The 24,479-nt window shown below is 37.7% G+C and overlaps 1 protein-coding gene across 8 annotated transcripts in view; it reads left to right on the top strand.

Moving 5' to 3' along the window:
- Positions 1-24,479, top strand: part of CCDC187 (coiled-coil domain containing 187) — a 116,182-nt gene that overhangs the window by 56,855 nt on the left and 34,848 nt on the right. For 7 of the 8 annotated variants that reach the window (XM_072632966.1, XM_072632967.1, XM_072632963.1 and 4 more), the window contains 3 exons: positions 9,522-9,685; positions 18,361-18,458; positions 19,787-19,900. In XM_072632966.1, the coding sequence (XP_072489067.1) occupies positions 9,522-9,685; positions 18,361-18,458; positions 19,787-19,900 (376 nt within the window). The remainder of the gene's footprint in view (positions 1-9,521; positions 9,686-18,360; positions 18,459-19,786; positions 19,901-24,479) is intronic. The other variant, XM_072632965.1, reaches the window with a different exon arrangement.

The raw sequence follows: 24,479 nt of genomic DNA on the forward strand, positions 1-24,479 counted from the left end.
ACTGTCCCTTACCCATGTCTTCATACTCCCTTTTCTCTAAGTTTTGTGATAGCCCTCTTTCCTGGGAAAAAAAGGGACTTTTTTTTGCTTCTCTTTGTATCCTCAGGACTTAGTGTGACAGTCTCGTCACGTAGTAGATGTTTAATAAATGCATATTGACTTGACTGACCTACTCCTTGAGAAAGTCACCTACAGTTGGTGCCTACACTTCCTTTCCTCTCTGTCTCTTCTTAGCTTTCTATGGTCTGACTTCTGACCTTATCAACATTCGATTGCTCTCTCTAAAGTTATCAATGATGTTTCAGCTGCCAAATTTAATGACCTTTTCCCAAATCTCATCATTCTTGTCCTCTCTGTATTCTTTGATGCTGTCAGTCACTGTCTTTAATATTTTCTTCTTTTTGGGTTTTATGACACTATTCTTTCCTAGTTCTCTTCAGTCCCTTTTACTGGATCTTCATTAACTTTAGTTGTCCCCAAGCTTCTGTGCGTGAAACTGGGAATATCCACTAGGTACATCTGGCTTTGCTTTTTAACTATATAAACAATTTACCAAGCTATTTTTAAAACTCTGACATGGTGCCTGGCACAGAGTAGGCACTTAATAAATGTTTATTATTTGTTTCATTGATTGATTGTCTATGATTTCTTCTTAGTATGGTGTCTGGCACATAATAGAAATTTAATAAATGCTAGTTGACTGACTGACTGACTTCTGTCCTTTCTGTTCTCTTCTGCGCATCTCAAAATATGTCCCAATGATCTTACCTCCCTCCTTCCTTCCTTTCTTTCCTTTCCTATTGAGAAATTACTCTTGTTTTTTTCAATATGTATTTGAATCAGTTCCTTATACATCTTGGATATAAGACCTTTATTAGAGGAACTTTCTGCAAAGACTTTTCCTAGTTTTCTACTTTTCTTTTAAATTTAACTGCATTGTTTTAATTTGCATAAAACCTTTTGAATTATGTGTAATCAAAACTTTCCATTTTACTTCCTATGATGCTCTTCATTCCTTGTTTGGTCATGAACTATTCACCTATCTATAATTCTGAAAGTTTTCCCCCCATTTACTCCTCTAATTTGTTTATGATGTATTCTTTAATATCTGTCATGTATCTATTTGGAGTTTATCATGTGTGCAGTGTAAGATTTTGGTCTATACCTTGTAACAGAATACTTTTAGTTTTCCCGTTAGTTTTTGTTGAATAGAGTCCTTACCCCAAATAATCTGGTCCATTGATTGACCTCTATTTTTTACCAGTACCAAATAATTTTGAAGAATGCTGCTTTGTAGTATAGTTTAAGATCTGGTAATACTCCCCATTCTTTTCCCCACTATTATTTCTCTTGAGGTTCTTTATCTTTTGTTCCTATAGATGAACTTGATAATTTTTTAAAATTTCTATACAAAGTAAACCTTTCGTAGTTTGGTTGGCATTGTACCTAAGAAATAAAGTAATTCAAGCAATGTTGTCATTTTTATTATATTTCCTGCCCTACCCCTATTCCTTCTATGACCTTCTGATGGGATACAAGGGGTAGTCTGACTTCTCTTTCCAAGAAAATGATCTAAGTTTTCAGAGTTCTGTGGTTCTTGGGTTTCTTTAAGTGTTCAGAATCAGACATTTCAGTGCTAAGAATAGAAAGCACACCTTGTTTTAAGTCAGAAGACTTGGGTTCTAATCATACATCTTATTATCCTATGACCTTAGACAAGTTATTTAACCTCTCTAGCCCTCCTTTTCTTCATTTCTAAAATAAGGGATTATATTACATGAAATTCAAGATCTTTTTGATCTTTACATTCATTGAAATTCACTGATAACCAACATTTATATAGCACTTAAAGGTTTATTATTAATTATTAGTCATGATAATTTGCATTACTTAGCACTTTAAAGTTTAACAAGTATTTTCCTTGTATTTTCCTCATAATAATCCTGTGGGAATGGCTATAGTGGCCTTTTCAAAAGTTTTACAGAGGAAACTGAGGATCAGAGAATTTAAGTGACTTTCCTGTGCTTACATAGTTAGTAAGTACCAGACCAGGGGGAAAAGTATTTGTAATATCTGGAAACATACCCAGCATCAAAACATTTATAATGTCGAGAACACACCTAACTCCTACTTCAATGATCACACAAACTGGTTTTAAATAATAGGATGAAAAAAATTCCACTTGGTTATTGATTTGGTAGACAAAAACAAAGAAACAAAAATGAAACCTAACCTGGAACCCTCAGCAAATTCCAAGACATGTAGATACTTCTCCCAATATCTTGTTAAGGGGGTTCCAAGCTTACTTCTGGGCTAGGTTATGGAGTGACTTCTACTTGGGTCCTGATATTCCTATCTGTTCAAGATCTTAGAAGATTAGAATGAAGAATGAAGAGCATTAACCTCTCACTCCCAGCTTGTGATTAGCTTAGGGAACAGACAAAAGAACACAATGTATTACAAGTATTGCAGTAAAATTACGTTCATTCCTGTGCTACTGTGGATTAGGTCTTTGCATTTTGTTCTGGGAAAACTTGATAATGGCTGCAGTTTGGTGTGTGTGTGTGTGTGTGTGTGTGTGTGTGTGTGTGTGTGTGCGCATGCATATATGTATGTGTGTGTGGGCGCGCGCGTGCGAGTGTGTCCAAAAGTGATTCTTTAACAAGAACTTTTATAAAAATTTAAATCCCTGAACCTCTACAATCTGTGACTCTCATATGTCATAAGAAAAACTCAGAAAATCTGATCTCCATTCAGAATGTGCAGTCTTAATGTATAGTGATGAGAAATTGCTATTTTATGATCTTTTCATGAATAGCTTGGTTGAAATGGAATAAAAAATTGAAATCTGAGACAGGCTAAGTTAGGGATGTTTTTCTGAATGTTGCTGTGATCTGGTTAACAAGGGGGGAATTAGGGGTAATATTTGATGCCATTCTATTCTAGCTTTAGTTCCTAGAATTGGAGAAATTAGCATTAGTTTAACGTGAGGGCTTTGTTTTGTAGAGATAAAATGGTTTACCCTAAAGTTATTCCAAAGCACTTCTTGGCATCTCAACATTGTTCATGGAAAATGTCTGACCTGTGTTTTAAACTTGCAAGATTAGATTGTTACTACTGTAGTTGCTGCTGTTTTCCCCAAAATTCTCCTCTTTCTATCCTCCCTTCCTTAGTAATAGTTCTGCTTTCATTTGGCAGTGAGTCTTGGATTCACAGATGATTGACGCAACTGGTTTGCCCTAACCAGAGTTATGGAGGGAAATATAAATCTCCCAGAGTTTTCACCCCTTTTTAGTTCAGAGACTATAGAGAAGTTACTAGAGTGAATCCTTATCATTGTCTCCTACTATTATATTCAATTCAATTTGATAAACATTTATTAAGGAACTCTTTTGTGCAAGGCAGTGTGTGAGGGATATAAAGATAGAAATAAAGTCATCCCTGCTTTCATTCTACTCAAATAATACATCTATAATGTTCTGGAAACATTGAAAACACTATTTTTCAGCTGTTATCCATTATCATTAATATGGAGGAATACAATATGTGTATAAATGAGTGGGATACATGGAAAATTAAGGCAGGTGCAAGAACACAAAGGACCAGGGTGAGGGGGATCAGGGAAGGCTTCCTGAAGGAGGTATCACTTGAACTGAGCCTCAAATTCCTGAGATAAGGATTCGGAGATGTGGAGCGTTCCAGACCTGGAGGATGCTTGAATGAATTCAAGAAGACTTGAGTTTGGGAAGGAATTAAGAGTCTAGGCTAACTGAAAAATAGAATTCTTGAAAGGGGGATTATATGAAAAAAGGCTGAGAAAAGGTAGCCAGATTGTGGAGGATGAAGGAATTGGTTTTTCGGGGGAATAAAAGTAACGAATGGGAAGCTAGAATTTGAGCTTCTTAAAGTAGGGATGTTTCATTCATTATTTCGTATCTCTAGGGGCCTAGCATACAGTAGGTGTTTAATAAATGTGTTGACCAATTCATAATTTGATTACTTTTCTAATTCCCACAGGCCCTTAAATAGGTGGTGGTCTCCACATAGTCACAGTTTGCCTGTAGAACCCTGGTTATAAAGACAGGTCACTTAACTGCCATTTCAGATAACAATACCAGTCTCCTGAGGAGTTTTTTAAATTAATTTTTACTTAGTTGGAAAATATTTACTTTTTCTCCACCACCCACTGAGAAGGAAACAAAAGAAAAAATCCTTGTAATAAATATAGAATAGTCAAGAAAACCAAATTCACACATTGACCATGTCTAAAAATGTCTGTTTCGTTCTGCTTATTGAGCCTATCACCTCTCTGTCAGGAGGTGAGTAGCATTTTTCAACACTGATCTTCTGGAATTGTGGTTGATCACTGCTTTGATAAGTTTTCTTAAGGCTTTCCAGGTTATTTGTTTTCACAGTGTTGTTGGAACTGCTAAATCCTGGAGAGTTTTCAATGTGCTTTCACACTCATCATCTCATTTTTTGCTGATAATATTATTGTAACAGGTTGGTAGAACAATTATTATTATTCCCTTTAGAGATGAGGAAACTGAGGGTTCAAAGAGATTAAATGACTTTCCTGAGGGTATATAAGCAGTTAATGTCTGAACTGGGATTATAGTTAAAGTCTTAAGTACAGGGATCTTCCTGCTACTTTTCTAAATGTTCACTGCCATTGCTTGGAACAGAAAAGTCTTTGTAAGGAGCCATCTCAGGCAACAGAAAAAGAGACCTTTTTCTTCTATAGGATGTTTGCTTTATTTCTACATCTTTGGTTCACAGAGTAAAAATCCCAGGTTTAGAAAGAGACTGTCCAGTCTTCTACTCATGAAGGCAAATCCTTTGTATTCTCTCTGCAGATGATCACATAATTTCTGTTTGAATACTTAAAGAGGAAACTCACTTTATTTTTAGACAACCCATTCAGATGAGGAAGAACATTTTTTGAGATAGAACACTTGTCCTCTGTGGTTCTCCATTTCTTTTACTATAAAATGAGGCTGGACTCAATGATTCCAATGGGCCCTTTCAACTCCTGTGTTCTGTGTTTTAACATTCTATGTTTTATGGCTTGTTCTATCTCTAACATTATAGGATTCTGTATTCTCTTACAACAGTGGCCCTACTGCAGGGATCTAGATATATACTGATATTGAAGTAGAAATGGGGAAGAAAAATACATTTTGACTTTTTTGGGGGATCTGAGGATTACAAAGAATCTTGGCAGCTGAGTAATGAGGATTAGTTAGCTTTATCTAGACGATAGGGTAGGACTAAGAGGGGAGAGGGAGGGATTGTTTTACTTCCCAAATCACTTCTCTTTCCAACTCATTGACCCAGACACCTGGGAGTTTGGGATGAGACTTACTGACTCGACTAGTGGTTTTGGAGCCCAATGTGACCTACCACCAGCCAGCTTGCCTTTTGTCTAGCTAGCATTCTGGAGTCTACAATGTGGATGGGACATTTGGGGGATCACTTAGACCTCGAGATTCACTGCAACCTCCCTATGATTCCTGGAAGAGATGGGATGGTTGTCTTCTTTTACACTTGTAGTTCATGTAGGATAGTGGTCTCTTCTAGTTTTGTCTAGCCCCCACTGTCTGCAAGCAGCATGTGAAGCCTCAGTTACTGGGAGCTATTTTTATTTTTATTTTTATTTTTTTTATTTTTTTTTTAGGGTGATCCCTTTTTTTTTTATTTTTATTTTTTAATGTTTAACAATCACTGCCATACAATTGCGATTTTATCCCCCCCCCACCTACACCCCACTACCCCCCTCCCTCCCCACAACTGCATACAATTCTGTATAGATTCTACATATACTTTCCTATTGAGTATATTTTCACTATAGTCATGCTATGTAGTCAGACTAAGATAAACGAAAGAAATCGTATAACAAATCAGAACATGATACACAAACACATACACATACACAAACATGATCTGCTACATTATGTGAGTGACTTCCATATTTCTCTCTCTGAGTGTGGAAGGCATTTTGCCTTGAGATCCACCATTGGGATTTTTTTTTTTTTGTAAGAAGTTCTTGTGTTATTACAAAAATCTAAGTCTACCAGAAAAAACTCTCACACACTGTGGTCGTTGCTGTGCATAAAGTTCTCCTGGTTCTGCTCCTTTCACTCAGCATCAGGTCATATAAGTCCTTCCAGGCCTCTCTGTGGGAGCTATTTTTAATCAGTCTAGCTGTTTCTGGGTCACTCTGTGCCAGGAATAACAGAAAATCTTATTAATGAGAAATATGAAATGAGATTTAGTTAAGCTGATTGCTGATAAAAAGGAAAAACCTACACATTTCCACACTTAATTTTCCTGTGCTTAAAAAACCCCCACAGTATAAACAGCTGCTGCTTCTATCTATCTTTGGTCTATCTCTTTTGGACTTGCTGCTAGCTTAAGAAGTACCTATTTTCTTGCTTTCCTCCTAATCTTTTTTCAAAAATCTAAGTACTGTGTCATGCTTACTTTTTATTTATACAGAGTTCCAGTCCATGTCATGAACTAGCAACAAACTACTCTTAGCTTTGACTCCAGAATTCTTTATTGATGTGGCCCTGACATCATGGAACTAAAGCAATAAGGGTGAGGTTAGAAGTAGAACTAACTCTTTTTTCCTTCTTGTACTGGAGTATCAGCAACCAAGTCATTCTATTTATTGATTAGCCTCTTAGGATATTTCTCTTGTATTAATGCACCCAATCTCAGGTGTGGAAAATGGAATGTTAGCTGAACTGTTAGCTTAGTGTCTGGGGCATTTGCTCATAAGGCCAATGTCACAGGACCAATCCCTATGTTTGGGAAATATTAACTTTGTAAAAGAGAACTTGGTTTTTACAGTATAAACTTTAACCCTCCCCTACTATAGCTTGCCTACTCACAAATTTCTATCATAAGCAGAAAGTGACATTACATTTTTTGGACTTGGTCAATGCAGAAATTCATTTTGCTTGATCATTCATTCATATGTTACAAGGATTTTCTTTTTCTTTCCTTTTTTTCCTCAATGATGGGGGTAGGTAGGACAGAGGGGGCTGGATCACAACACAATCATTCTTAGGTCTTGAGTAGCAGTTCCGATGGTTGACATTTCTTGGGACAATACAGATGTTCTTGGGTCCCATGGTAACAGTCTCTAAGTTGCATAAGGGTTGATGAGCCTTGTGATCATTCAGCAGGGTACAGAACCAGAGTTAGCATGACAGGAACAGGAGTACAGTATCTGGTTTGATTCACTTGGCAGTATAAGCACAGGGATTGTGAGTATGTCAAGAGCTGTGATGATGGCTTTGGGCTGCAGCATGTCACCTACTTCTGGTTCTCAGGTTTTTGGGAAATAGAGGGAGCTCCAACAAATTTAAATAGTTATTAATATGGAAATCATAAATTCCTCAATGAATGCCTGGTCCTGGTCAAAGCAATATACACTTTGCCACAAGCTAAGATCATCCCAAGCACAAAAGATTGCTGTTATGCCACACTCAAGGCACAGCCTGCTTTTGCTGGGCTTTGGCTCTGGAAAACCAGGTATCTCCAAATATCTTGACATTCCTATCCTACATAGGGGTGGCAGAGTCATCTTTAGATATCAATAAGAGAACTTTTATTTGTTTAGGCTACCTCCTTGCCAGAAATATTCTTTCTCCCGTGTTATTCTCTTCTGATCTATGTCCATCACATTTTTTATGACCTCCATTCCAATTTGCTTCTATCCATCAGTCTTTTGTTTTCTTTCCAGGATCACCCTGATGACACAGATAGAACAGTGGATTTGGAATCATGAATACCTTGATTCAAATCCAACTTCAGGCATTTTCTAACTCTCTGATCCTGGACAAGTCTTTGTGCCCCAGTTGTCTCATCTCTAAAATGAGGAGGTTGGACTTGGTGGCCTTGAAGTTTCCTTACAGTTATCAATCTATGCTCCAATAGTTTTTGTAAGCTATTCCTAATTTGTCCATAGAGAAGCACTTAGCTTCTCCAGTCTTGTATTTGCCAACAAACTATGAGCTCCTCAAGAACAGAGACAATTATCTACTTCCTTTACCTCTCTTACAGCATGGAGTGGATAACCCAGGAAGGTATACCCACCTAACACAAGGGGAGGGGGGTATATAGGAAGTATCTAACGCATGCCTAGTGAAATAAATTATATTTACAAGTCTAGAACACAGACTTCAGTACTGCAGAGGTTATGAAAGAACTAAATTCTTCATTTCCCTCTTTATTTCTCATATAATAATAAATATTGGTTGAGCTTCCCTTTCTCCCTGACTTCTTTTTGTGTTTATGTTTGTATTTATATACTAATGTTTTACATACCATTGCATTGTGCATTGTTTTCATTAGCCATAAACTGTTCCTTTCATCTGGCAGTCAGTGCCTCTTTCATAGGATTAGTATAAAAACACCCATTTGTTTTATTAATAAGAACAGTCTGAAAAGGCTAGTATTCTATGGAGGCAATATAGTGTAGTGAGTGGATAGAGAGACAGTCTCTGAGTCAGTAAGACCTGGATTCCCCCATCTGGCACATATTGACTGATGTTAAATCTCTCAGTGCTTTGGGCCACTCTTAAAGTTCTTAAGTTGCAAAGAAGGCACCAAACATACATTGGGGGAGGGAGTTTCCTATGCTAATGTAATCAAAAGCCCAGTACTTACTTGTTCCGAAAGGCAAATAAGAGCATGTTTGGAGAACAAAGTTCTCACTGGAAAAGTTTATGTTCCAAGCGTGATGATGATGATGATGTTTTTTGCATGAGAGTATTTTTAAAGCAGAAAACAAAATTGAGTGAGATAATAGTAGGAAGTTTTCAATGTTTTCACTAATATAGCTGTCAGTATTGCTCATGGAAAATGAGTCATGGCTCAGTAGGTTTACTAACCACTTGACATGTAGACATTGTGACCACAAAAGCACAGCTTTTTTTAATGTCTTGGAGCCATTATCAACTATAGATTTTTTCTGGTGGCTGTTCAGTATTCCTGGGTATACCTTTGTTTCATGCAAAAGATATGATTTCCTCCAGTGACAGAACACCCTGCCTTTCTCTGCAATCCTGACTCATAGTTAAAAGTCCAGTCAATTGGACAAAGCCAGCTGCCTTGGTTTTATAAGCAAAACATATTTTAAAAGCATAGCGTCAGTGATTACTTTCCACATAAATGTGTTGACATTTTCCTCTAGCCTTTTCTACTTCCTCTTAAGCAATCACTAATACTACACAAACCAGTTTCACCAAGTATTGACTTTTATCACCTATAACCTAGCCTGAATACTCTCTTTTAAGTTTTGCTATCAGGGTTTACTCAGGTTCTCAGAATCCTTTAAAACAAATTCTCTCTTCTCCTCTCCTCCATCCCTAGCCTAGTTTGTACACAAGTCTATATTCCTTATACTCAACTGGATTCTGTAGAGACTGTTTTATTTCCTACTTTTAAGGGTCTCAAAAACTTCACAATCTAAGAAAAGTTTTGTAGGTGTACATGTTTGTGTGTCTCAGTCCACAGAAAGAATCTGAAAAGCAAGACAACTTCCTTGATTCTTCTGGAATTCAGATGGAAGAAGAGTTGACTGAATTTTCTCTTGGAACTCCTGAGTCCTATAAGATACAAGAATTTCCCACCAGAAGAACTGAGTTTTTAAGCCCCTCAAGCAGACATATAGGTAAGAGAGTATTTAAGATAACTTCTTGGATGGAAAGATTTGTTATGAACCCACCATGTGACTTAGGATAATCCGTTTAACCATTCTCTATCTCAATTGTTACATCTTTAAAATAGCCATAATCATCCCTTTGTAAACTTCCTATAATTAAAATAAATGAATGAATTGATGTTTGAGAGAAACTGATGTTTGATGCTGAGACTCTAAAAATGAATCAGATAATCAATTTTCCATTATTTTGATTTCTTTAGAGGAACAGTGCTATCTAAATATGATCCCACTGATCCCACTGTGTCTAGATCTAGGAAAAAGCTTACATACTGATTAGTTACCAGTGCTAGATGAATAGTAAAGAATGCTGTTATTGATAATTTCAGAATCAGTAAATGTCCAGAGGTAAGATGATCTGGTTAATTTCTTGGACTTGCAAGTGGAGTTGCAAGAAGCATTACATTAATGTAAATAAACATAGGTTAATACATTTACTTTGGCATTCCCTATTTGAACCATTTAGCTTAAGGGTTAAATCAGATTCCTCTTTGGCTCAGTTAACTTTGCCACATACCATACCCTGGACAGCTTTCCTTTACTTATAAATGGTTCAATGCAAATTCTTGCCTTCTGCTGGTGAACCGTCTCTGAGCAGGCCCACAGCCAGGGAGTTTTTCTATGAAATAGACTAGCTATACAAGGATAAAACTTATTACGCTCATGAGTCATTGTGCTCTATTCATTGAAATAAGTAGACCTGGATATAGTTCAATAGCTATGGAGCAGTGGTCTACAAAGTGGGAACCATGACTTGACAAGAAACTGTGGCCTGATCACAAGGGACATATGATCAAGCCAACCAGAGGATAGGAAGATGGATGACATCTCACCCAATGATGGTCATTTTTGAGGGCTTGCCTCCAACACAGCCACACATCCACACATCCACACATCCACCATTATCCCCCACCTCGATCCCCTCCCTCCACTGAGCAAATTCTCACTTTTGAGTCAGGCATTGGCCCCTCAGGGTAGTTCTAACCTAACCATGCCTCCAAGCACTGGAACAGCAGGTGTAGCTCAAGAAGTTAGGATAATTCCATTCCCCTCCCCTTCTGCTACTTCAGAGTACCTGCTGGCTACTGTTTAAGGTAGAACAGAATGGGTTTCACAGAATGAGTAGACACGGATAGGTGGTGATCTGTACCTCAGATCTCATTATATTATCCTTCCCTCTCAAATTTACTCTTTGTCCAAACTTTCCTATATTTGTTGAGGTCTCCATCCTTCTGATCACTCAGGTTTACAACCTAAGTGTAGTTTTCAATTCTTCACTCTCAGTCACCCCACATATCCAATCATTTGCCAATTTTTTTAACCTCCACAATATTTATCCCCTTTTCTCTCATCACATAGCTACGGCTGTAAACCAGGCAACCATTACATTTTGCCTCAACTATTGACTTGAACTATTATTGCCTCAACTATATGACTCCTGGCCAGCAAGCTCATTGGTAGTTTCTGGCAGAAAAATAGTGAAATTGTGTGGTCCAGGAGACCTACTGAGTGTGTAGGGAACTGATATTTACACTGTTAGAGACTAGAAAATTGGTTAGTAGTCATCAAGCGCCATTCATAATAAATACATCCCTTCCTCCTCCTCCAAATGATAAATCACTGTTAAAAGAGTTGTCTTCTGTGAGAGGCAGAGTGGTAGAATGAGTTGTGCCAGCAAAGAAGTGAAAGTGGAGGAATATATAGTACATACTTAGCTGTATGACCATGGGCAAGTCACTTATGCTTTCAGTATCCCCAAGAAAATGAGTGATAGAGAAGTTAGCTGCCTTCATCCATGGAGAGTGAGTGTTTGCACAAGTTACAGAGAAATTGATAATCCGCACTGGTGGAAGGAGTTTTTGTACCAGGACTTTTCCACACTGGTGGAATTAGAGGGTATGGAAGACATGATTCCAAAGGCAACATTGAGCCAGAATTTACATCAGTTGGGTTTGGAAAATCTTAAGGCTTATTTGACATGCAGAGTAATTTTTACTTTTGAAATAAACGCATAAAGAAGGCAACTCAGTAGGGTGGGAAGAACCCTGGAAATAGAGTCAGTAGACTTGATTACAAATCCTTTTTTAGACACTGACTAGCTATGTGATCTTGGGAAAGTCATTTAACATTAAGTACCTCAGTTTCTTCAGTTGTAAAAATGGGCTTGGAAAATTTTCTGCCTATCTCACAGGGTTCTTTTGAGACTCAAATGAGACAATGTGTACATATACATATATTTACATAATACTTCGTAAACTACAAAGCAATATACAAGACACCCTGTATAATGTGAATTTTAAAAATTGTTATTTATTATTAATACCTTGGGCAAATTACTTAACCTTTCTGGGTCTAATGGAGACTATGATACATTTAAGTACAATGAAGGAAAGTTTTAAAATAGATATACAGTAACTTCTTCATGGTATTAGTGATACGTTAATAACGCCTCACTACCTATCTGTAAAAATAAAAAGTAACCTTGGACCTAAAAGTGGTTTGAAAAATGGAAGCCTTGTTATCACAAGGTAAAAAGTGAGTAGGTTGATGTCTTGAAAGGGTTAAGCAACAACAGAATGAGTGGAGACAGTTTCACTCTTGGGAGACCTTATTTTGCTCTGACCAAATCGTAGCAGATGGTACATTGTTTTAGGAGCTTTAGGGTGACAAAAGAATAAGCTCAGACAACCTGTACCTCAATAGATACTTAAAAAAAATACCAAAACTCTCTCTCTTAACCAGGGTTTCTTTAGTTACTTCTCTGAGAAGAAAATGAGTTTGCATTGTCAACTGGGCCAGGTGTGTTAGTGGCTGGCTCAACTGAAGAATACTGGGGTGTGGGGAACCCAGATGTATCGTACTATTTGTTTACACTGTTCAGTCTGTATTTTGTATTGTGGGAAGTCACTATAATTAATACAGTCTCTTGCTGTTGGGGTCCTGGTCCTGAAGAAAACATTTTATACATAAACTAATGTAATTACCTTGACATTCCTTATTGGAACCAGTTAGCTTGAAAGTTAGATTCCTGCTCTGGCTCAGTTGACTCTGCCACACACTATGCCATGGCCAAATTTACTCATTACTGTAGGGAGAAAATGCTCACATGGAGACCCCAGGAGGGGAGGGTGAGGAGAAAGGAGGAGCTGCTGAATAGTTGATCCTCTGGCTCAACTTTCTGACTAAGACATCACCCCATTCATTGAGTATATTTAAATGTATTCAAATGACTTTGCCCTGTGATGTGAAAGGAATAGCTGTACTACAACACAGTTGTAATCTGAATTATTTGGATTTCTCCTCCAGTAATGTAGATGACAACCTATCTATGTTGCCCAACTGGTCCATATCCTTCTGTATGTTTGTGATGGGTAGTTTGCCCAGTCTATCAGGGACTTTTTAACTTCTCTTGACATCCTTGCATATTTAGGCAATATATCCACCAACTATCCATCAATGGTTTTGCAACTAGCCCCTCTTTATCAATTGACCAAACACTTTATCACTATTGAATGCATATAGATTGCACTTCAAAGTTTTCAAAGGATTTTACATTCATATCATATATGATAAAACAAGTTTGTGAGACAATCCAAGACAAGTACTATTATCCTAATTTCATTGTGTGGTCCAGGAAATAATACTACTTCCTGAGGACCACCTAGCTAAGTTTAGAGAGATTTATCACTAAGTAAGCCAACCCACCATTTGGTGATGATAAATTCTTGTGTCATGGTGACTGATAAAACAAAAAACAACCAAACTACTGTGTGACCCCCTTCAACTTCTTTTGTACACAGCAAAAACATAAAGGGACAGCAAGGTAGGAAGTAAGAACCATGGGTATTTGGGGATCTGCATTTTTGGAGTGTATACCCAGATCACAGATCCATTGGTCAATTAGAATGTGATTAAAGAACATGAACAGAGACTGTGACTTGCCTAATATCACGCAACAAAGATCACACTAACAGAAATTAGACTTTTATGTCTGATACTTTTTTAATTTCTTTTTCATTTTATCATATTGCCTCTGGAATACCTACTCAAGAATGTGAAGCTCTAGGCTAAGTACTGCTTAGTGAATGACTCCTCACTTTATAAGGTAGATCTAAGAGCTTTTATAAAGTATTCTGAGTCACCATGATGCTTTAGCTTGGCCCAAAACAAACGAAAAACCAAAAACCAATGTACAAACTCCTTTCAGTACTTTATCAGCTAGCTAGCTTTGTGGTGAAAAGAGCATAGGGAGATTCTTATCAGCAGAGGGGGCTGCTCTCTCAATTGAAAATCCATTAAGCACTGCTACTACTCTAAAAATCTAAGAATTTTAACTCTTGTTATTTTTCCTGAGATAGATATTTAAAGGATGATAGGTCCCATACTTTTAGTTTTGTGAAAAATTGATTTAAAACAATTCTTATTTTTTATTTTGAAAACCACAAACACCAATTAGAATGATCATTTGAATAAACATAGAAGAGGGAAAAAGGATTGTATATGAAACTGCAGGTCTATTATGTAAAACTTGCTTTTCTTTTTAAGTAAATAGTAAGATCATCCTGCAGCCATCAGTAGAAAAACCCTTGTGAGTTAACTCCTTTCCTTTTCAATGATGTCATTATGAAATGGCCAGTTAAACCCAGAGTCCCAGGACAGGCAAGCTTATCCCCAGGAGCCCTGGGCCTGCCTTTGAGCCCAGTGTGGCCAATTTCTTTCCTCTTCCTTTCCCAGAGAATAAAGTAGGTACGTTATTCCTTTCCTTCCTCCTTACTCCATATATGCCTTTTGCAATCTGAGAGAGGCCCTTCTGACTAAATACCTGAGTAAAAAGGGATAGAGCAAAAATCCTTTGATCCATTCAGGATATCTTTAAAGGTGGTTTTATCAGGCAATGCCTATGGAGTACACTAGGCAAAGCATACAAACAAATGAAGCAGACCACACTCCTCTCCTTCCTTCCCTCCTCCTAATATGCATGTTAGGATAAGTCACACAGAGTTTTATAAATCTATGCCACTTGTGATAGGGGGTGGCTGGCCAGGGGGATAGGATGAGACATTAAGTACATGGATGAGTTAGTGCATCTATCCCCACTGGGCTGGATTGTAGCTGAGAACCCCTTGACAATCTTGAGGGTGGGTCAGGGTATTATCTCTATGAAGAAAGAGCAACAGATTATTATAACTTAAACAATTGAAAAAGAGGCCTTTTTCATATGAACAATAGACTTTTCTTAGATTTTCATTAAGTAGTTACTACATGGGAGAATAAAATAAGATATGAAACCTGAGCTCAGGGAGTTTACAATGTAGTACAGGGATAAAACGTATTTGGAAATAATTCTAATAGGGTGAAATGTGAGCAACACAAAGGTCAGGGCCAAAGCATTATAAGAAATTTGAGCTGGGAAAGGTAGTTTCCAGCCAGCTCTGGAATGAGAAAATTCAGATCTGTTATGGAATGGGCAACGGTCTTTTTTTAAAAGAGAAGTCAGCCGTTCAGTCTGCTTGGCTATTTGATTTATTGAGAATCTGAGACCTTTTGGGCTGTGAGAAAGTGAAAAAGGATTGCTTGGACTCTGTGTTCGCTGTTTGTTTTCAAAGAAGACCATGGCATCAGGGGAATGATGACATGATTTGTACTTGACTTTGTTTTGAGTGAGAGAGGGCTGTGCAGGTCACCAGCCTCACTTCTCCTTCAGAGTCATCTGGATCCAGTGACCAGATATTCCTCAGGATGACTGGAGAAGGCCCAGGATGCATTAGGAGACCTTGGTCTATGCAGGTACTCACTTAGAGTGAGGTAATGCCCATTCAGTGAATAGGCCTCTTTAAGAAGTAAAGAGGGAATGGCCCCTTTAAAGAGCAAAAGAGCAAAAGAAATAAATAAGTAAAAAGAAATAGATAAGTAAATCCAGCTGGGAGGGAAACAGCAACATATCTGGCTGAAATGTCTCTCTTTGGGTACCAAGAGAGAAGTATAGAGTCTAAGCTTTGACTGTGAGTTCAGCCAGGATTAGGATCAGAGGATTCACTGGTGTTCTAGTTTCCCTCCACAGCTTTTGCCTCTAGGAGGGGGACAAGCATAAAATTGAAAGTGGACTAGTGGCTGACCAGCGAGAAAATGGAACAAAATGCTCCTAAGCATCAATAAGCTCTTCTGCCTCTCACCCGCATGGTTCATGAGGTGTCTCCCAGGCCACCAAATGCATACTGTTCTGTTCTAGCAAAGGCTGCCCATATGGAAGCTACAATTTGCCCAAGATACAACTATTGGCCATGGACCTCTAGCACTGATATGCAGGAAAGGTATCTCAGGATTATAAATCTAGAGCCCCAGCCACCTTATTTTACAGCGGAAGAAACTAGAGCTCTGGGGAGCAAAAGAATTGCTTAAGGTCACACAGGTCATATATGTCAGAGGCAGGATTTAAATCCAGATCCTCTGCTTCTAGATATCTTTCCATTGTCTACTGTGCCATGCTGCTTACCTAGGAGATGCGAGAGTCATAGTGCATATGCATAAACATGTATACACATATGTATACACATGGACCCAAATAGATATACTATAATTTTAATATACACATATAAAAACATGGAGTAATGAAGATTAATTTGACCTCCCATTAACCTTATTTTCAAAAGAAATAAAACAGAGTGAAAATGATGCTGCAAATATATTATTCCCTTCCCTCCCCTCAGAAGGAAAGATCTCAGTTGGATACCTTTCTTATCAAAATGGCAGTATTGTTTTCACCAGGAGGGATTCACATAGGCACTGTTGGGAGGACACACTATTGTATTTGGTTATGTGGTTGCTAAATAAAGTGAATATTTCATTTGTACTCATATTTTTGGGAAAACTTATTCTTGCCTTTTCAGATCTGCCTACTATCAGCCCCCAAAGGGCCACTTTTGATTGTGAGATCTCAACACCTTCTGACAATAATAATGACAAGGCGGGGTGTCATAGAGTCACAGATATAGTAATAACCTTTATGGCCAACTCTCAATTTTTTGCAGGTAGCTTATCCATATAGCAGCCTAATGGCATGTAACCTGATTTACACCCAAGTAGGGTAGGGAAGCCCTATTGTTGCGTAGAAAGGAAGATGTGACTCTTCATTAGTGGAGAGAATATTGAATATGATGCTACGTACTTATTATAAGAGACTTCTAGGCTGGTCCCGAACAGTTTTGGGGAGAGACATGTGCCGAGAGAAACAACAAATTTGCAGCAGAAGCTAGCTCTTCAACATGTCTGATTTCTAGCTTGCCTCCCTAGAGACTGTTAGAGTGAACCAATTTGGGTAAAATTGGGCCCTCCCTCTTGACTTAAGCTGAGATGTTATCTTACTCCCAGCTGAAGAGCTCATTCATTTTTACATATCTTCTGGTATATTCTAATCTGTAGCAGTTAAGTGGTGCAGTGGATAGAGCATCAGTGCAGGAGTCAGGAGGACCTGAGTTCAACTCTCAGCTCAGACACTTGACACTCACTCACTAGCTGTGTGATCTTGGGCAAGTCACTTAACCCCAACTGCCTCATCCTGGGTCATCTCCAGTCATCCTGATGAATTGGTCACTGGATTCAGATGGCTCTGGAGGAGAAGTGAAGCTGCACGGGCCTCCCTCACTCAAAAACAAAGTCAAGTGCAAGTCATGTCATTATTTCTCTGATGGCATGGTCTTCTTCGGCAACAAAGGATGAACACATAATCTGTAGCATGTCTCCAATTTCTGTTTGCTGTTTTGCTTGGTTAAATGAGTTTACTTGTTTTTATTATTTGTGATGGTCTTTTTTGTAAGCAGCATTCAGTAGAAAGGAGTTGAGAGTTGTCAAAAGTAAACTAAAGTTGACTTTTTCCCCTAAGAGTGACTAGGGAAGAGGCTTCCCTTCCAAATTTAGACTCGTTTTGCCAGGCAACAGGCAAATTTTACATTCAACTTACAGTTGAATCGATCCAGCTGAATGATACCTCTTCCTTCCTATGAAGAGATAAATAAAATCTAGTTATTATTTTCATCTCTCTGGGCCTCAGTCTTCTCATCTACAAAATGACTATAATCTCAGTTTTGTCCACCTTACTAGAGTTTTCTGAGGATCAAAATAAGTCACAGCTGCAAGATTACTGTGGTTTATTTCTCTCCCACATCTCTTGCATCCGTATTCTTTTCCACATTTGTACAACTGCCACCCTGAGTTCAAGCCCTCATCACCTCTCACTTGAACTATTGTAACAGACTTGTAATTGGGTCTCTCTGCCTTAAGTCTCTTGTCACTCCAATTCATCGTCCAGAATGATTTTCCTAAATCATAGGTATGATCACATTATTCTTGCTCAATATAATCCAGGGGCTCCCCATTAGATAACATAAATATTCAGTCCAGATATGTTGTCTCCCTTGAACAGAATGTAAGTCTTCTCAAGGGAAAGGACCGTTGGAGTTACGTCTTTGTCTCCTTAGCATCTAGCATGGTGTCCATCACATGAGTAATTAAAAAGGATTGTTGATTGATCGCATCAGAATGTACAAAAGCCCCATATAAATGAGGGCAGTGGTTACTAGTTGTTTTTTATAGGTGTTGCTTGTTCATCTTTGGCTTCTATTATTTTTCAGAAGGATGTGAAAATTGCAACAAATATTTCAAAGATGCCTGTATCAGTTATCTAAGCAACATGCAACAGAAATCTCTTGGCTTTCTTCAGAGAATGAAGGTATGCTTTAGTTTCCTATGAATTTTTGCATATTCCCTCAGATAACTATCTGCTAATGTAAGATTGTATTTTTTTTAATGTGAAAGTCATTTTTATAAACTAAAATTGGTTCTGGTTTCTTGTCTCATTCTAAAACTTCTCCTTTGTTAGCTCTGACCTTGACCTTTAGCATTCCAAAACCATAAATCCTTAAGTGATGGGGAAACTAAAATACTTTTTTTGACCATTTTGACCTTGTGAGGTAAGTAGGAAGCTGTTTTTCTCATCCTTCATGTGAAATGGAAGAAACTTGGAAACACTGGTCAGCATTATTTAATACATCACAGAATCTCAGGTGATACAGTAGTTGGGCTAGAAATCAGTCTAAGGGGTCTAAGGGGTAAAACCTTGCTTTGCCAAGTTAACCACTGAGACCTCAGTTTCCTCACCTATAGAAGGAGGGAGTTGGACTAGATAATCTCTGAGGTCCCTGCCAGCTCTAAATCTATGATCCTAGTCTAAGACACATCTGAACAGAGATCTCCTCTGTTTGGAGACTTATAGTGATGGGCAACCCTACTTCTAGTAGCAACTCACTGGGCTTTGGGGTAGCTCTAACTACAAGGAAATTTTCCATTGAGCCAAAATCTGTCTCTGCTACTTCTACCTATGGTCCTATTATGCCTTCTGGGCCTGATTTGAACAAGATAAATTCCCCTTCTTCAAGTATTTCTTCAAATATTGGAAAATAGCTTTCCTGTTCTGCCCAAATCCCATCTTCTCCTGGTCTCTAGTTTCCCATGCTGTTCCCTTCTCTGGATACATTCCAGTTAACAAGGTCAAAAGATCATTGAGAAAATTTTGGAAACTGTATTATTTCACCACAGATACTGCTGGGAAAGAGCACAAAAATATAATGCTTGTTTTTCAAAAAAGGAAGGGATAGAATATAAGATAGTGATGGAAGCTATGATTTTATTTCAATGGGCTCTAGTTGTCTTGAAGGGTCAGAGAAGCAGATAAAATCACTTTCTGGGCAAAAGGGAAATTATATTATTTAAATCAGTCAATAAATAAACATTTATTAAATGACTCCTATATGCCTGACATTGTGCTTGGACACTGGGGATACAAGTTTCTTCTTGACCAATGAAAAAGAACTTGAGGTGGAAGGTTGCTCTCCCCTCTGAAAAGTATCCCTTGATTCCATATCTGAACATCTGCAAAACTTGGAAGTTAGAGCAAGTGACATTTGTTGTGTCCCAGCATTCTCATGGCCTATTGGGTTAGAGTTCAATGATGCTTCATTGAGAGAGATGTCTCAGGACTGTTATCTTTTTCTTATATAGTTGCATCAGATAAAACAGGAGAGGGAGTTAGAAATTCTGAAGCAGAGAGCAGAACTGGAAGCTGAAGAAACTCAGAAATCTTTGGATGAATTGGTCTTTAGGAACCATCTAAAGGTAAGGCGTAAGGTGGGCAAAGTATTCCTGTTCCATTGATCAGTTCTAAAGAGACCATGCATTGATGACTATTCTAGTGGAAAGAGACAATTACACATCTCTTGCTTTTGCATGTCTACTCTCAAGACTAATTTTGCTTCAAGTCACCTTTTTCAAAATTATATGTATATGCAATATTTTCTAAGCCTGCTTCCATGATGTAAAATTCAAGACTTATGAAATTCAAACATACTTAAAATATGCAAATGTGCTTCCATTTCATTTATTAGTGACTAGACTACAGGTAAGCTCTTGCTTTAAAATAAAGCTTTGGAAATAGAAATATCAATAGATGCTTCAGTGGATCTGCTACCTCATCAAAGTAGATATTCTCTCCAGTGGTGGATATAGTAACCCACCCATGTCTTCTTATCTGATATAACTCTTGTTATATCCCATAAGTCCTTCACAGGAGTCTGCCCACCCAAAGTGCTGCAGCAATTCTTGTACATCTCTTGAGGTTGCATGAATAGCAAAGGATCCTGCAGCCTATTCATTGGAATCCTCATTCTTTCTATATGAAATGATCCTCACTTTTTTTATAGCCTACCTTCTTTTCCAATAATATACCTTTCTGATAACCTCTGTCAAGGCCACTTTTCCTGTACTACAGTTTTTCACATGTATATATGTATGTACATGTGTGTATGGGTGTATATGTGTGTGAGATAGAGAGAGAGAAAGAGAAAGAGAGATAAAGCTCCCCATCTCTCTGCTGAAAGGAGGGAAATATGTATCATGATCTGTTCTCTGGGAATAAGATTAGTCATCACATTCCATATGAGTTCCCTGACCTTTGGTGTTTTAATTTATATTGTTATATTCATTATATAGACTATTCTTCTGGCTTTTCTTTCTTTACTTTGTATCAGTTTATACTAATCTTTCTATATTTCTCTGAATTCCTTATATTTGCCATTTCTTATAGGGCAATAATATTCTTATATTCATATGCCACAATTGATTCAGCCATTTTCCATATATGGACATTCACTTTGTTTCCATTTTTTTTTTTGTTCTAAATTTCCCAATTTTAATTTTTCAAACATTATGGTATTTCATGACCTCACAGTCATTGAACAGTATCAAGATTATACTCTTGTTTAAAAGATAGTCCTTTTGGTTAATAGAAAAAGCTGGCATTAAGAAAAGAGGAGGGAGACTTCTGGGAGCCAAGATGGCAGAGTAAGCAGTAGACTGCTAGAACTCTCCCATACTCTCACCAAACAATACTAAAATAGAACCCCCAAACAAATCCTGGAATAGTAGAATCAGCAAAAAGACAGAGTGGAACAATCTTTTAGCCCAAGAGAGTTGGAAGACTGGCAAGAAAGATTCGCCTCACACGAAAAGGTAAGAAAGACCTATTACAGTGGAGGGAAAGATGGGAGGGTGGGCGATGGACATCACTTGAACCTTATTCTCATCAGTTTTGGCTCAAAGATGGGAGAACATACACAATCAATTGAATATAGAAATCTTATCTAACCGGACAGGGAGGTAGGAGAGGAAGAGATTAAATAAAGGAGAGAACTGATGATAAGGGAAGGCAGAGCAGGGGAAGTGCTAGACAGAAGCAAAACACTAGTAAGGTAGGAAAGGGTAAGAGGAGAGAGAGAACAAATGGGAGGAAGAATAGGATGGAGGGAAATACACGGATAGTAATCATAACTGTGAATGGGATGAACTCTTCTATAAAATGGAAGTGGATAGCAAAGTGGATTGAAAACCAGAATCCTACAATATATTGCTTACAAAAAACACTTGAAGCAGAGAAACACAGAGCAAAGATAAGGGGTTGGAGCAGAATCTGTTGTGCTTCAGCTGAAATAAAAAAAGAAAAGCAAGGGTACTAATCCTGATCATAAACAAAGCGAAAGCAAAAATATACCTAATTAAAAGAGATAAAGAAGGAAAACTACATCTTGCTGAAAGGTACCATACACAAAGGCCAAGACTTTGTCCTGGAGAAGTACAAAGAATTGGTCTCTTTCCTCTGGGAACTCCCAATGGAAGTCAGCCTTAGGGGTACCTATGTAGATCAGCCATGAGGACAGAATAGAAGCGATTTACTGAGTTGCCTACAGCTTGATCAAAAGCTATACAGTTTCCAGATCTTCACAAAGGAGTTGTTAGTATTTGATGCAACAAGAAATTATGTTTACAAACCAAATTTTTCATCCCTGCCTCCTTAATCTAAGTTTTTTCCCCTTTTTAAATTAGATTTCATTCATTGGTCAACATAACATTTCAGAACCTACTAATATAAGAACATATAAATATGTGTGCACTTGCTAGTCCTTCTTCCTTTTCTCTCTTCCCTGTTTTCCTTCTTATGTCTCTTTAAGTATGTATTTTGGCCTTTCCTTCATATTTCCAATCCCAAAATTAGATGTGGCTAGCTGGTATAGTGCTGGGCCTGGAATCAGGAAGATCTGAGTTCAAGTGTAGCCTCAGACGTTTACTAAGTTTTGTTTGCCTCAATTTCCCCAACTGTAAAATGGGTATAATAACAGTACGTACCTCTCTCAGGGTTTTTTGAGGAACAAATGGTCCCTGCTCTCAAGAAGCTCATATTCTAATATGGGAGATGATGTGCAAATAATTATGTACATAATATATATACATATACATACATATATACATACACATACACATACACACAGATGTATATGTATATATGTGTATGTATGTATATATACAAAGTGTGTATATATGTGTGTGTATATATGGATGAATATGCGCACGTGTGTGTGTGTGTGTGTGTATGTGTGTGTGTGTGTATGGTAAATGGGAAATAATCTCAGAGGGAAGGCACTAGTAGTGAGGAAGTGTAGGCAGGAAACTGGGAAGGCCTCTTGTAGAAGGTAAGATTTGACCTGAGTCTTAAAAGAAGTCAGGGAAGCCAAGAGGCAGAGAAAAGGGAGAAGAGCTTTCTAGGTAAGGACACCAAGTGAAAAGATGTGGAGTTGGAAGAGAGAGTGTTGTGTGTAAGGGATATCAAGAAGGCCAATATTACCATAGATGGATGGTCGATAACACGGAGGGGAGGAAAGTATAAGAACACTGGAAAAGTAGAAAGAACAAGGTTGTGGAAGGGCTTTAAAAGTCAAACAGGATTTTCTATTTGATCCTGGAGGGAATAGGGAGCCATGGAATGGAGTATAGGGCTTTAGGATAAGCTTTTGGAAGATCACTTTGGCATGAGTGCCAGATGCCAGGAGGAAGGACTGGAGTGACATACCTTAGGCAGGAAGCAGCAAACTATTGCAGTAGCCCAGGCATGCATGAGGTGATAAGGCCCCTCATCAGGGTGGCAGTTGTGTGAATGGAGATGTTCAAGAGACATTGTGAAGGTAGAAATGACAGGACTTGCCAACAGGTTGGGTACGCAAATTGAGTGCAAGTGAGGGAGCTGAGTACCACAGCAAGGTTATGAGCCTGGGAATAACAGTTTCAGTGATTATTAATTTAATCCCAAATATCTGCTTTGTGCCCTTTTTTCTCTGGTCCTTATTTTTCAATCAATTTCTTGCCCATTTCTGCAATCACCTTTATTCCTGTATTTTGCTTCTTGCTCCCACGAGGCTATTTCTTTCTTCTATTTACTTAAAAAAAAACTTAACAAACACTAGATAAAACAAACATTTCCCTGTGCAAAACTAGAACAGAAAGATAAGTGCACATGAAAATTTCAATCTCCGTGACATCTAACTTGCCCTTTTCTTTAGGAATATAACAAATTCAACATATACACATCAAAATTGTCCTGCTTTTCTGACTTTCTACCTTTTATCCAGAAGTCTTTTTTGTTTTTGTTTGTTCTGTTGGGTCTCATATGCCCCAAAGTCCTTTTCCTCATTTCCTTACCTTGAGTGAGGCAAGAGAGATAATTATCCTCACTTGATAGGTAGAAAAATTAAAGTCACCAGAGATCAGATGATTTTCTCAAGATTAGACTATATCCCTCAACTGGCAATGATTAGACTTTTAAATATAGATTTAGTCCATTTGGAACTATATTTTCTTTTTACACATATTATTTTATTTTTTCCAATTATATGTAAAGACAATTTTTAACATTCATTTTTACAAAATTTTGAGTTCCAAATTTTTCTCCCTTCCTGTGTCCTCTCCTTTCTTCCTAAAATGGTAAGCAATTTGATATAGGCTATATATGGGTAATCATGTAAAACATATTTCTATATTAGTCATATTGTGAAAAAAACCATTATAAAAATAAAGGTGAAAATAGTATGCTTTGACCTGCATTCAGAGCCCATCAATTCTTTCTCTAGATGTAAATAGCATTTTCCATTATGAATCCTTTCTGTTTGGATCACTGTATTATTGAGAAGACCTAAGTCATTAATAGTTGATCATCACACAATGGGAACTATACTGTCAAAATATTTAAACTATACATACCCTTTGACCCAGCAATACAGTTAGTTGACCTATACCCCAAAGAGATCAAAGACAGAGGAAATGAACCCATACATACAAAAATATTTAGATGAGCACATTATTTTGTAGCAAA

The sequence above is a fragment of the Notamacropus eugenii genome, chromosome 1 (assembly GCF_028372415.1).
Source record: "Notamacropus eugenii isolate mMacEug1 chromosome 1, mMacEug1.pri_v2, whole genome shotgun sequence".
Taxonomy (NCBI): Eukaryota; Metazoa; Chordata; class Mammalia; order Diprotodontia; family Macropodidae; genus Notamacropus; species Notamacropus eugenii.